This window comes from Onychomys torridus, chromosome 4 (assembly GCF_903995425.1).
Source record: "Onychomys torridus chromosome 4, mOncTor1.1, whole genome shotgun sequence".
Lineage (NCBI taxonomy): Eukaryota > Metazoa > Chordata > Mammalia > Rodentia > Cricetidae > Onychomys > Onychomys torridus.
Genome location: NC_050446.1, coordinates 13,975,967 through 13,988,623, shown reverse-complemented (window position 1 = coordinate 13,988,623; position 12,657 = coordinate 13,975,967). Strand labels below are relative to the sequence as shown.

At 50.8% G+C, this 12,657-nt stretch overlaps 1 protein-coding gene across 1 annotated transcript; it reads right to left on the bottom strand.

Annotated features, from left to right (window-relative positions):
• Positions 1 to 401: 401 nt before the first annotated feature.
• LOC118581422 (odorant-binding protein 2a-like) lies at positions 402 to 5,755 on the bottom strand. Its single transcript, XM_036183526.1, has 7 exons — positions 5,672 to 5,755; positions 4,991 to 5,124; positions 4,089 to 4,159; positions 3,521 to 3,631; positions 2,836 to 2,937; positions 2,547 to 2,686; positions 402 to 578 (listed from the first exon to the last, which is right to left on the bottom strand). The coding sequence occupies exons 1-7, from the start codon at positions 5,753 to 5,755 to the stop codon at positions 402 to 404; spliced, it is 819 nt and encodes a 272-aa protein (XP_036039419.1).
• Positions 5,756 to 12,657: the final 6,902 nt, after the last annotated feature.

Sequence of the window (12,657 nt, the reverse complement as noted above, 5' to 3'; positions counted from 1 at the left end):
ATGTGTGTGTGTGTGTGTGTGTGTGTGTGTGTGTGTGTGTGTGTGTTCAGATAACACAGCCAAAGTGTAGAGGTCAGAGGACAGCTTTCAGGAATCAAGCCTCTCCTTCTGTCATGTGAGTCATGAGGACTGAACTCAGGGTCAGCCTTGGGGACAAGATGGTTTACCCTCTGAGCCATGTGCCTGGCCCAGTCTGTGCTGCTTGACTGTGGATTGGAAGTGACCAGCTCCCTCTAGCTGCTGCCACCATGGCTTCCTCTTCATGAGGGACAGTGAAATGAAACCATGAGCCACACACCCCACTCCTTAGGTTGCTTTTGCCAGAGTATTTTATCAGAGCAACAGAAAACTAACGAAGTAGTCTAAAGACCCCGTCCTTCAGAGCCTCCAGCTGCTTAAATTCAGCGAAGAAAACGCGCTATTGGTACCAGCAGGGCGGTCTGTGAATGAGAAACACACTTGCCATGCACAGCCTGACCGCTTGACTCAATCCCCAGAAGGCTCGTGTAACTGGAAAGAGAGTTGCTGCCATAAAGTTGTACCACGACCTCCACACCTAGGCCGTGGCTTGTGCAGACCTGCATAAACACAGCGGTGTAAGAATAACACTTGAAGGTCCTCTGGCTCTATCTTGCTATCTGCCCAGCCCCTAACATGTGATCAGACCACCTGAAAAGCTCCGTCCAGGTCACAAGGGACCAACAAACCACAGCAAACCACAAGATGGTTTGTCGGTCAGAATGTCTTTAAAGACCATGGGTTCAGAGTTCAAGAAGGGGGAAGTTGTCCCTGCCAAAATGGAGTCCCTGGTGCTTCTCTTCCAGCAGTAATTAAGCCCAAGAAGTTTCAGAAGAGGCTCCAGTGTGGGGGCAGCTGGCAGAAAAGCAGGACGCCTCTTCACTTTGTGTCCAGCTAGGACTCTGCCCATTCCCCCTGGGCAAGACCCTGAGCTTCCACACCAAGTCCACAGTGTCATCCCTGAGTCCCCAGCACTGACACATGGGGGGAGGGGCAGGGGTGGGGGAAGAGAGAGGGAATACTGTAATGTGGTGTCAGATTGCAATCTCTGCGTGTTTGGGCTTGAATTAGAAGTCTTCCTGATGTACTGATTACAAAGGAAAACAATATCAAGTATTTGAATTTGGGGTGGTCCTGGGGCCCACAATTAAAAGCCAAGCATAGTCCCTGTCTTAAGCAAGAAGGCAGCCTGGTATGTATGTGGGATCCAGCCAGGCCCTGCCCTCCAAAGTGTCTGGATGCCTCAGGCCCCACCCACACCAGCAGGGTTGCTCCACCTCAGGAACACCCAGTAGCTCCCAGCAAGAACTAGATCCAGATAGGAGAGGAATTCAAAGAGAACCGTGATCAGGTGGGGGTTAGACGCCTGAGTACCAACAACCCCTCAGCAAAAGGTGACATGTGGGAGCTACACTAGGCTGTAATGATCACCTGGGGTAGGGAGCATCTTAACCCACCCTGTGGCAACCATGTCCCTATTGGACAGAGAAAGCGGGGGGGGGGGGGGGGGGGGTGCTGGAGTGGGGAACAGGGCTGCTGGAGGCTGTGGCTGCTTCTGTCCTTCCTGAGGAAGATGATGGAGGAGCTAGCCACCCTTGTCCACCCTGTCACTGAGCTCGGCTTCTCAAGTAGTCCACCAAGTCCTGCTGGAGGAGGAGCCCTCAGTGACAGTCACACTGCCCAGAGCCCTGATGGCTCCTCACAGCCTTGTCCCCAGGGGCTTCACAGACACTCCTGCCGGGGTCCAGCCTCCCAGCGAGTGGCTCACCGGGTGAGGACATCTACGAACTCACGTGGCTCTCAGGAAAGTCAGATGCCATGCTCCTTGGGCATTGGTCCGCCAATGTCGCTGAACTTTCCCCACGTCTCTGCTGCCAGCAGAGCCCTTAGAGCCCACACAAGCCTTCACAGAGAAGCTGAGCCAGAGTACTGCTGGAGGGCTTTATTTGGAGTTAGTGCGGGAGGGGAGGCCAAGGCACGGGGTGGGGAGGCAGTGGGGAGTTGGCTTCAGTGGAGGGATGGTGCAGGATGTCCCAGCCAGGTGCTGTTGTCAAGGCTTGCTCCGCAGGTGCAGACCTGGGTAGCTGCTGTGGTGGAGAGAGGAAGACAGACAAGGGCTCCCACCCCTGCCGCCATTTTTGGGGAGCAGCAGTCAAGGGAGTCATGGGCAGGGATAGCACTGGGCAGACATGGGTCAGAGATCTTCTTTCCCAGCGTCTCTGTGAGGTCCCTGCTAGCAGCTGGGGCCCTCTAAAGTGATCCCTGTACCACTCCCATGAGTAGCCAGTCTCAGCCTCCTTGGAGAGAATGGAAAGGGTGGGACCAGGCAGAGATCAGGGACTAGGAGAGATCACGACACAAAGGAAGGAGTTACTGTCCTGGAAACTACACCCAGGGCCACCTCCCAAGTGACCACACTTGTCTGTGTGAATGGGATAAGGACCCTCTAGTTCCCGAGCCCTGCATTCTAGGCTTTTCTACAGTTCAATGCGGTACACGTGGGGGTCGGGAGAGAATGGATGACTTACCCTAGTCATTTCCAGGCACACACTGATCTGTAGAAACCAAAAGAACCCCAGGAGTGAGAAGGGCCCAGTAAGAGGACCCCCATCACACCTGCAGCTCAGACCCTCCCACAGCCAAGACCTGAAGCAGGGCCCTGGCAAGCCTGTGACACAGGGGACATGGAAACATCACACGAAGGACAATAGGAATGGGCACAGAGAGGACGCAGAAGGCACAGACAAGCATGTGTGGGGCATTGACAGCAGTGATGTAGGGGACACAGGCAGAGGCACGGCCAGTCCTGCCTCCTACCACTCATCTCTGGTACAAAGATGTTTTCCTCTCTGAGTCCCTTGCGCTGTGTGAATTTCTTAAATTCTTCCATGGCCTCTGGGTTTTCCTTAGGGTCTCTCCCTGTGGGGAGGTGTGGCAGGATTGAGGGGTGGTGCTCAGCTCTGCAGAGAGCCAGCAGCTCCGGCCAACATCTGGGCTGTCAGCTGGAGCAGCCAGGATAAGAGGGAATAGGACAGTGGACAAGTTGCTCTGGGTTGGGGACTCCCAGATGCTGAGTGATTCTGGGGGCCCTCGGTGAACCTGAAGAGGCTTTCAGGGTCGTTCCCCATACCTGTAAGAGCCCTGGATCTCAGATGCATGAGTCTGTCCCCTGACCTTGGAGGATACTACATACACATCATGGCCTCTTTCAGGTTAATCGCCTTCATATTGACCGGTACCTACCAAGATCCCTAGAGATGGCATTTGCCAGCTCCAGGGGTAGGAACCTCTCCTGAGTGCTCAGGCTTCCAATGGTCACATAAGCCAGGTCCTCTCCCAGCTGACCCCCTTTCCACTTTGGATTCCATACACTGTTTTGTCAGCACCCTGGGCCCAGCACGGAGGCTTCCCAGTCCCCAGTGCCAGGCATGGCTGCTGCCCTTCTCAAGGCTGCTGGAAGCAGAGACCAGGGACAAGACATGAGATCTCTGAGGTTCCTCACCCACGAGTTTTCCTATGCTGAAATATTTCCCATGGTGCCGTCCTTCACAGTAGAAGATGTAGTGGTCCTTTACAGGAAGCTCCTCTATATACACAGTCTTCCTGCCGTTGCCTTCAGGTGAACAGAGAAGTTACTCTTAGCATCTCCTTCCTAGATTAACTATCAGAGACTGTGTGAAAGAATACTTTGGAACATTTTTGGGGCACCCTGGAGACTCAACTAGTCCAGCACTGGCCTTGCTGTGGTTCCCCATATCAAGGCAGGATCTATTTGTTAGATACCTGCTGAGCCCAGTTGAGAAGTCCAAAGAGCATAAGGGCTGAACTTGATCCCAAGCCTAAACATTCCCCACCAATGGCTGTCCCCTCCTCCACTTCACATTCCTTTGCATGGTTCCCCATGGGTCACAAGCTGAGCTGTTGTGGGGCAAGAACCAGTTAGTACCTGGGGTGGACCAACCCAGGGCCTCTACTCTCTGGTACATGGAAAGTGAATGGAAGGCCTGTCCCAGAAGCTGGATGCCCAGGAACTATTCTCTGCAGGAGACCCTGGGCCACAAGGGACTCACAGGCGGTGTATTTGCCGGGCTCCTCAGTTTTGTTCATCAAGATTTTAAAGTCATGGCAGTGACCCTTTCTCCTGTAAAACAAAAAAACAAAACAACAACAACAACAACAACAAAAAACCACAGGAGGGTTGGAGAGATGGCTCAGAGGTTAAGAGCACCATCTGCTCTTCCAGAGGTCCTGAGTTCAATTCCCAGCAACCACATGGTGGCTCACAATCATCTGTAATGAGATCTGGTGCCCTCTTCTGGTCTGCAGTCATACATGCTGTATACATAATAAATAAATAAATCTTTAAAACAAACAAACAAACAAAAACCACAGGAAGCTGCTTTCAGCAGCACAGCTGGGCACAGCTGTGCTGGTTAGTTATTGTCAACTTGACCCATGTAGAGTCACCTGGGAAGAGAGACTCTCAATTGAATTGACTGACTCCATCAGATTGGCTTTTGGGCATGTCTATGTGGCATTCTCTTGATTAACTTTTGATACAGGAAGCCCTAGCCCACTGTGGGCAGTGCCACTTTTGGGCAGGTGTTCCAGGGTAAAGAAGGCAGGCTAAGCAAGTCATGGGAAGCGAGGAAGAAGCTTACCTCCAGGATTTATGCATTTGTTGTCAATAATTGACTGTGACGGGGACATACAAGCCAAATAAAGTCCCCAAAGTTGCCTTAGGCCACGATGTTTGGTGTTTGTCACAGCCATAAGAGTAAACTCAGATTCCTGGTGCATCTACCATGGTCAGATGATACCTTCCAAATCCCATGTCAAACCTCCATAACTCTTGGGCATTGCCAATGACCCTGGCCCCTCAAAGGCACAGGCCTTCTGTCACCCATACCAAAATAATGGATAGGGAAGAATAGAAAGCCCACTTAAGAGACCTGTGGTGAGAGACACTCACCAGAATGTGATCTTGGTCTCCAAGTTCCCTTCTTCCAGAGCTATTACCTTCATGGGGAAGGCCTTCATAGGCATCTTATCCTCCGGCAGGCTGTCATTGTGCATAATGGCCTTTGTGTACCAGATTCCTGAGACCTGTACCACATAGGGTCTTGAGCCCACCCCAACCCTGTCCCAATTCTCCCCCAAGGTCCAGCCCACTGGCTTGCTCCCTGAAGAGACATTCCAAAACATAGGCTACAGCCCCTTAGGTAGGCTGACCATGTAGTTCCCCAATCTGAGCCCAGTAGAGAGTGCACAGCACACAGGTTCACTGACCCAGCATAGGCAAAGGGTGTCTGCCCCTTAAAGAGCCAAACCATGGCTGTCTCAAACCCAGCAAAAGGCATACCTCTAGCAGTGCCTCCTAGCCTATGAGGCATTCTGGTGCTTGGTGTCAATTCAACAAGGACTTCTGGCCTAACTGTGCTCCTTGCTCTAGTCCTGTGCCCCTTGAAGAGTCTTGTCTGCTGGGAAAACAGCAGATTTTCTGACCTGACTGCTTCAGACAGGGATGTGTGGCAAAGGAGAGGGTAGAACTCAGCCTTCAAGGCCATTTCCTGAACCATGATTCATATCCACCAGCATCAATCAGAGGCCATGCCTTTCTCTTACCACCACCCACTATCCTTCACTAGCTCACATCTTGGTCATCCAAGGGGACTTCCTGTGCTTTCAGAACAGCCACCAGCCCCAGAAGCAAGAAGGTCAGGAGCAAACTCTTCATCTTCAGTCTCTGGGCTCTCACACAAGGCAGGTCACCTGGGGAATGTCTGCTCCAGATCCTCACAGGGTGCCCTTTATATCCCCCATGGTCAGGGATGTGTGCCCACTTGGCACTGACCACGTCCCTCCTGTCCTTCTATCATGGCCAAATCCACATCCATCATGGAAGTGGAAGGTTGTTGTTGTTGGGATCTGATGAATATCAACTCAGTGTCATCTACAGATGAAGAAAGACACAATGCTCTGCAATGTCTGCACCACCAAGAGCTGTGCTCACAAAGGACCCTGGGGAGATGAGTGACTCAGGGGCAGGGAGGTTGCACTTTGAGCAGGGAGGGAGGGCCAGGCTTCCCTTCACACCCCTGCCCTCCATCTGTCCATGGCTGCCCTGAGCTGTGCCCCCTGAGACCTGGCTTCTGACCTCCTGCTGCTGAGGACAGGGCTGAGCTTCAACCCCAGAGAATGTCTACTCGTTCCCAGATGGCCTGGCCCCTGCCTGGGAGGGAGCCCACTTCACTGTCCTGTCCCTGCTTGGATACCCCACCTGGACCTTCCTGTAAGTGGGGACACAAACTCCTGACTCCACTCAGTTTAAACATCATCAGGGTAGACCCCCCTGCCACACTAGGCGATACCCTGATCCTGACCCACTTCATTCTGTACTGAGGCCAGCTGTGCGCTCTACAGGACACTTCTTACTCCAGATGTCTTGGTCCTTTTTCACTAACTGACCAGTGCCCATCTACTCAACCACCAGTTAGGGTTCAGTTTTCATAGTTCACAATTTTCAGTTGGCTGCATGAAGGATTCCAGCCACACATGAGTATTTGTCCCCTGAAGGAATCAGTGAAATAGGGGGTTTACCTCTGTGAGCTCAAAGGGATTCATCTCCAACAAGGGGGCTTGATCTTCTGCTGCTCTTGTCACCTGAGGACCTGCTGAGAGGACATTTTTAGAGGCAGGACTGCCCTGGTACAACTGAGGCCCATGTGTGTTCATTTCCTGCCATCTTGTGCCCTGAGGTGGGATGAAGAACCAGGGTCCATCACAGCCTGTCCTGAACCCACCCTGGTGCTCTTGTTGGACTTTGTTCCTCTGGAGTCCACGGCTTCCCTTCTCATTAGCTCTGATACCAACTTTCTCTCAACATGGCCAGATCTCATTCCCTTTGGGTCAATGATTCTAGAGGCACCATGATTCCATGTGCCAGCCTGTGTTCTGAGTTCATGATGGCTGCCCTGGCTGCCCTGTCTTTGGGCCTTAGCCCAGCTTCCTTCCCAGTAGGAACTCTACCTTCCACTCCCCACTCTGCAGTTCCTGAACTTGGCCACCTGCCCTGAGACCCAGAAGGTCAGCTCTGGAGAAGGGTTTCAGTTCCTGTGGGGCTGTCCACACTCTATGGCTCTCAGATGGGTGCTGGTCCTACAATGGCATCTTTGTGCCTGTCTGGACCAAAGGTGGACAGGCTCATGTTTCCACAAACAATCTTAATGAGCACTCTCTGATAGGCCCTGGGTTGTGCTGAGGAGCTGGCATGACCCAGGTCTTGTCCTCACTATAGAAGGTGTTGAGCAGAAGGCCTGACATTTTGGGTGTGAGAGGGTGGGGCTGGTGCTCTTTAGGATCAGAGATTAGGAAGCAGGCTAGCTTTTCCATATCATGGGAGAGGCGTCTCTGTACCTGTCAGCTTGTCCTTCATTAGCATGCATGAGTCATACCTGGAAGCACCTTACCACGTAGGCACTCGTGTCTCAATCCTTGAACAAAAGAATGATATGAAGGTGTGATTGACAGAGCCAGGGACACTCAGTCTGCTGGAGGTCAATGGAGCTCTCTAGGCATCTTCCATTATCCACGTCTCCTGCCTGTCTTAGCAGCTGAATTGTCTCAAGGTCTCCAATTATGCCCCTTGGTATGGCGAAATCAAGACCACAGCAGATGCTGCCATTGCAGCTGTGGAATGCATGCAGGCTGCAGCTGAAAGTGCTGATGGCCGGCCGTTACTGTTCCTGATACTGTGGCTGTCACCTCTCAACATGCTGAGACTAGCAGCTTCCCAGTCTAGTGTCTGCATTATTCTTTTGTGTTTCTCCAACCCACAGCCTTGAAGAGCAGGTGTGAGGTGGATAACTACACTGTCATGGATGGGTCTGAAGTGTCCCCCACAGGTTCGTGTGTTGAAGGCTTATTCCCAGCTGGTGGCCCTATTTTGGGAGACTCTGCAGACCAAGGCTGGGGCTGATGGAAATCGGTCACTGAGAGCACCTCCTTCAAGGAAGAGCGTGATGTGTCTGGGGTCATTCATGTCAGGGGCACATGCTGAAGTGCTGACTGGTGGCCCATATAATGTGTGATCCGTTGACACGTGTCTGTGGGATATTTGGACAAAGGGAGCTTGTAGCAGTGATTGAGAATGTCACGCAAGACCAACGAGGGAGCATCAGGGTGGCCTAAGTCCACTGGCAAGTGTTTGTGTCACAGGCAGGCAAGGGTTGTTTTTTGGCCAAGGAGAGGCTGGGTGAAGACGGAGGGAGCTGGAGTGGGGCAGCCATGGGCTGTGGAGTCCAGGGAGGACTGGTCAGTGAGGAGCCTGCCGGAGCCGGAGCCTCAAGGGAGCATGCTCCTTCCTATCCTTCACATGCCAGTGACTGGACTCCACGGCTTCCATCCCTCAGAGCCTTCCACTATCTGCATCTGCTTCCCAGGCAGACAGAAGCCTCAGTCCCCAAGGCCAGCTTTGTCATGATGATTCCCATGTTGTCTCGGCTTCAAAGCAGCTACACACACTCCCCTAACCAACTGGCCCAGGGAAGCTCCTAGATTGGATATCTGTCTTCGGACTCAGAGCTAACCCAGGAGCTAGCAAGCAGCACAGGCCCCGGTAATATGTTTGTACCTTTCTGACCTAGGGCTTGGTCTCACATTGTTCTCAGTAACCCCAAGGGATATAACAGAAGGTGGTAGGTCAACAGAAAAACAAACTGTGCATTGAAAAGGGGTTTTAAATACAAGAACAACACTGGGGAAGCAAACAGGGTGTATTTATATTTTGAAAACTGAGAGACACATGTGTTAACTGTCTAGCAGTATCAGGGGGAGGAAGGTGTGGATACAGAAGGGTGCATCAGATGAAGATGGGTACCTGCCATAATAGGTATTTCCTGGCACCTGTGTGGGTGGGTGTGTTGGAAAGGGACACACAGGGGGCAATTTAGTTTCTGACAAAGGTACAAAAGCAATCTCCAGGGACAGACACCCTTCCAACCCACACCACTGGATCAGCTGCCAACCACAGGCAGGTCAGCAGACCTTGACAAGAGCCTGGGCGTTCCTCACAAAGTCAGCTCTGATGGGATTGCGGGCCACAATTTCCTGCTGATCCCAAAGCAGTGAGGTGAGAACAAAGGAAGGATTGTCATGACCTGGGTGACAAGGCACTTCTGAGATCTGCCAGCAGGGAATAACCCTGTGGAGGAAATTAGTGGGTTGACTTCCTCACAGAGAGAACAACTATGTAGGACATGGTCAGCTGAACACAAAAACAAGCTCTGCATTGAAAAAGCATTTCAAATTACAGGAACAACACTAGAGTCAACCCTCAGCCCTTCACACCAGGAAAGCAAACCACCCATTGGACATGAACAAAGTACTTGAACAGACATGGCCCAGGAAGATGCATGGGTGGCAGCCAAGCTCACAAGCACATAGGAATAATCCCAGCCACCAGGGAATGTCAGATGCCATATCCCCAAGATAACAGCAACTCATGGGCGCTGCTGGGGACACAGTAGGGTGAGCATGTATTTGGAAAAGAGTTTGCAAGTTCTTATGTTGACATACAAACTCAGCATATGGTCTAGCAATTTCTTTCAGATGTACATGCAGAAATGCAAACATGGGATCATATTAAAGCTTACAGGTAAGTTTACTTTAGAATGGTCCAGAACTAGAAAGGACAGGGCAAACTATGGTGTGTCCACACAGAGAAGTACTAGCTACCACTGAAAAGGACCAATCTGCTGACAGAGACAGCATGTGGACTGCTCTCAAAGGCATCACGCTGAACGAACTTCATCAGTCCAGAGAGGTCACATGCGGTAGAGTTTTATCTGTAATACTCCAGAGAGACAGACAGAGACGTTGAGGACAGGTCTTTGGGTCCAGATGCTATGAGATAGGGATGAGGTGACCGTGAAGGGGAAGCAGGAGGGAGATGTGGGAATGGAATGTGACCTTGTGGTGGGAGTGAGGTTATCCCCAGAAGGCAAGGTTAGTTTGACATTGAAGACTCAATCTACACAATTCACCATGAACAGAACCACTCCATCCGTTGGCTGGGTAGAGATGATACTAATCTTTTTGAGGTCAGCCCCGAGGATTTTCAGTACAGCCCAGGGAACTTTGTGAGGTGCAGCTGTCTGAGCTGATGTAGAGTCTTGTGGCTGTAAAAACTGTGGTAGAAAAGAAGGCGAACTCAAAAACCACATTTTCAAGTTCCATCTCATGCTACCATTAAAACATCACATGCAAGATGTTAGAAATATACAGCTGATAATAAAAGAAGAATTGAATATTTACAGAATTGAGCAATATTGACACCCTCTAGCCAAGCTGACCAAAGATAAGGAAATAACAAATGGGACATCAGTAATTAAAAAGGAAGGTATTGTTCTGGTACTAGCATGACATTACATGTTACAGAATAAGAGACTATTTTGGTTAACCTTATGAAACTAATCTGACAACCTATATGAGATGCACAGATTCCTTAGAAGAAGCAGTGTTGATGCAGAGAGGAGAGCACTGTCTCCATGGCCCTGTATATGTGAGAGTATAGCCAGGCATCATGGCTCCTGCCTATAATGCCAGCCCTGGGGAGGCTGAGGCAGAACCATCACCATGAGTTCAAGACCAGCCTAAGCTATATGGTGAGACCCTGACTCAACAAAACAAATCACCTATATTGAAAATCTTCATACTAATCAAGTTCTCCAGTAAGTTTAACCAAAGAAGAGATTATACTAAGATTTTCATAGTTCAAAAGTAAATGTTTAAATGGAAAAGACTTGTTTTGCTTTTTAATGGGGCCACAATAATCCCCATGCAAAGCCTGACAAGGATATTAGTGATATTAAAAAAACTGCCAGACAATTTTCACTGCAAGTGTAGACATAAAATATTCCATAAAATCTGAGCAAAATTGAAGCCACAGTATGTGGAATGCAGAAAACATTGTAGGGAACTGGGGAGCTGACTCAGTGGTTAAGAGCCTGTGCTGCTCCTCCTGAGAACCTGAGTTCAATTCCTACCTCCCATGTTTGGTGGCTTACAATCACGGGTAACTCCAGCCCACTCTCTTCTGGACTCTGAGGACCCACACACATGCACATATCTCCACACAGATACATGATAAAGATAAAATCTTTCTTTACAAAAGAGAACATTGTAGGCAGATGTGTGTCACACCTGCAATGCTAGGTTAGCATGATATAAAAATATCCAACTACCCATCTCACCCATAGTGGACGAAACAGTAACCGTGGGACCTCTCCACGAAAGTTGGGCTTTTTAGCCGCGATTGCTATTCATACTCAGTGCCAATTTATTTTATATTTTAAAAATGCAATTGCAGATCATGATACAACTCATGTCTGTAATAGGCTGTAGAGGAAGATGGCGCTGTGTGTCAGCAGGAGGCCGAGATGACGTCTCTGTGTGACTTCTTGGGCCTCTGCATTGCAGATGGTCTCTCCACAGCAGCAGTAAACCTGCCCCATGGGCAAACTATAGCTGCCATTTATGAGATTCAGTGCAGGAAACCAGCAGCCTAGAGGGGCATGGAAGGGCTAAGATCATGGGATCCTGAGAACCCCAGCAGCAGACCACTGCATCCTTCTAGGACACAGGGACTCTGAGACGATCTCTGGGCCACAGGCTTTTGGGCTGTGTTGGTGTGAGTCATATCCTTTGGCTTATTTAGCTTTGTAGTCCCAGTCTCCCTGCCTCATTCCTGAGTATCCAAGAATCCCCCATGAGGTCAGGTGCTGTCCAGGTTGCCCCTGGGTCACCCGCTGGGGCTTCTTTTGCTTTGTATGGATAGAAATTGTGGATGGCAAGAAACTTCCGGAGCTGGTCCTTGGGTAACTTTTGCATTTCTCAGCTGCAGATTGCAGTGAGTGGCAGCAGCAGACAGCTGGGACCAGGAGCGAGTGGCACTATGCAGAGCTATGACTCTGATGCTGGCCTTGGCTACCGGGACCCTTAGTGACGTATGACAGCTCTGTGTAGTCCCAGAAGGACAGGATTCCCCATCTATTAACAGTGGGGAGTGTCACAGTTCCAGCCCGGGTGCCTGAGACCCTTAGCCTTTAAAGCCTGCCTGTTCTCAGAACTCGTACCCAGCGCCTCCAGTGTGTCTTCTCTGGGTCTTACAGCTTTCTGCCCTTCAACCTAAGCCCTCTACTGCCTCATCTCTTTCCTTCTGCAGTCCATGGTGGCTCTGTCCTGGCCATCTACCAGAACCTTCTTGCTGCTTCTTGTTTATAGGACCACTGTCACAGCGGCTACCTGGGGTGGCAGCAGCCCTGCTGCTTTTGCTTTGGCCCCTGTTGTCACCACCAATGTCATGAGGGTGGCTGTTGTCTCCAGCTCCTCCCCTGCCTCTCCACTGCTGCTCAGCGGCTGTGGCTCTTCAGCCATTGACTGCAGCTGTCAAAGTTCTGGCCCCTCCCTTTTCCACCACATCGTCTGTCTACTAGTGGTGGGTAGTGAAGGTAGGCAGGAACGCTCAACCCACGTAGCCTTCTGTGTCTGTGCATGTGTGTTTGTGAGTGTGTGTGTGTGTGTGTGTGTGTGTGTATCTTTATGTGTGTGTGTGGGGGGCGCTGCAGAGGACAGCTTTAG

Bases quoted from the DNA above. Each gene is read 5' to 3' on its own strand.
- LOC118581422 (XM_036183526.1), bottom strand. From the start codon at position 5,755: ATGAAGAGTTTGCTCCTGACCTTCTTGCTTCTGGGGCTGGTGGCTGTT. The intron at 2,938-3,520 runs GTGAGGAACCTC...ACCTCCCCACAG, and splicing joins CAGCATAGGAAAACTCGTGG to GGAGAGACCCTAAGGAAAAC. The intron at 2,687-2,835 runs GTAGGAGGCAGG...CCTGTGTCACAG, and splicing joins CTTTGTACCAGAGATGAGTG to GCTTGCCAGGGCCCTGCTTC.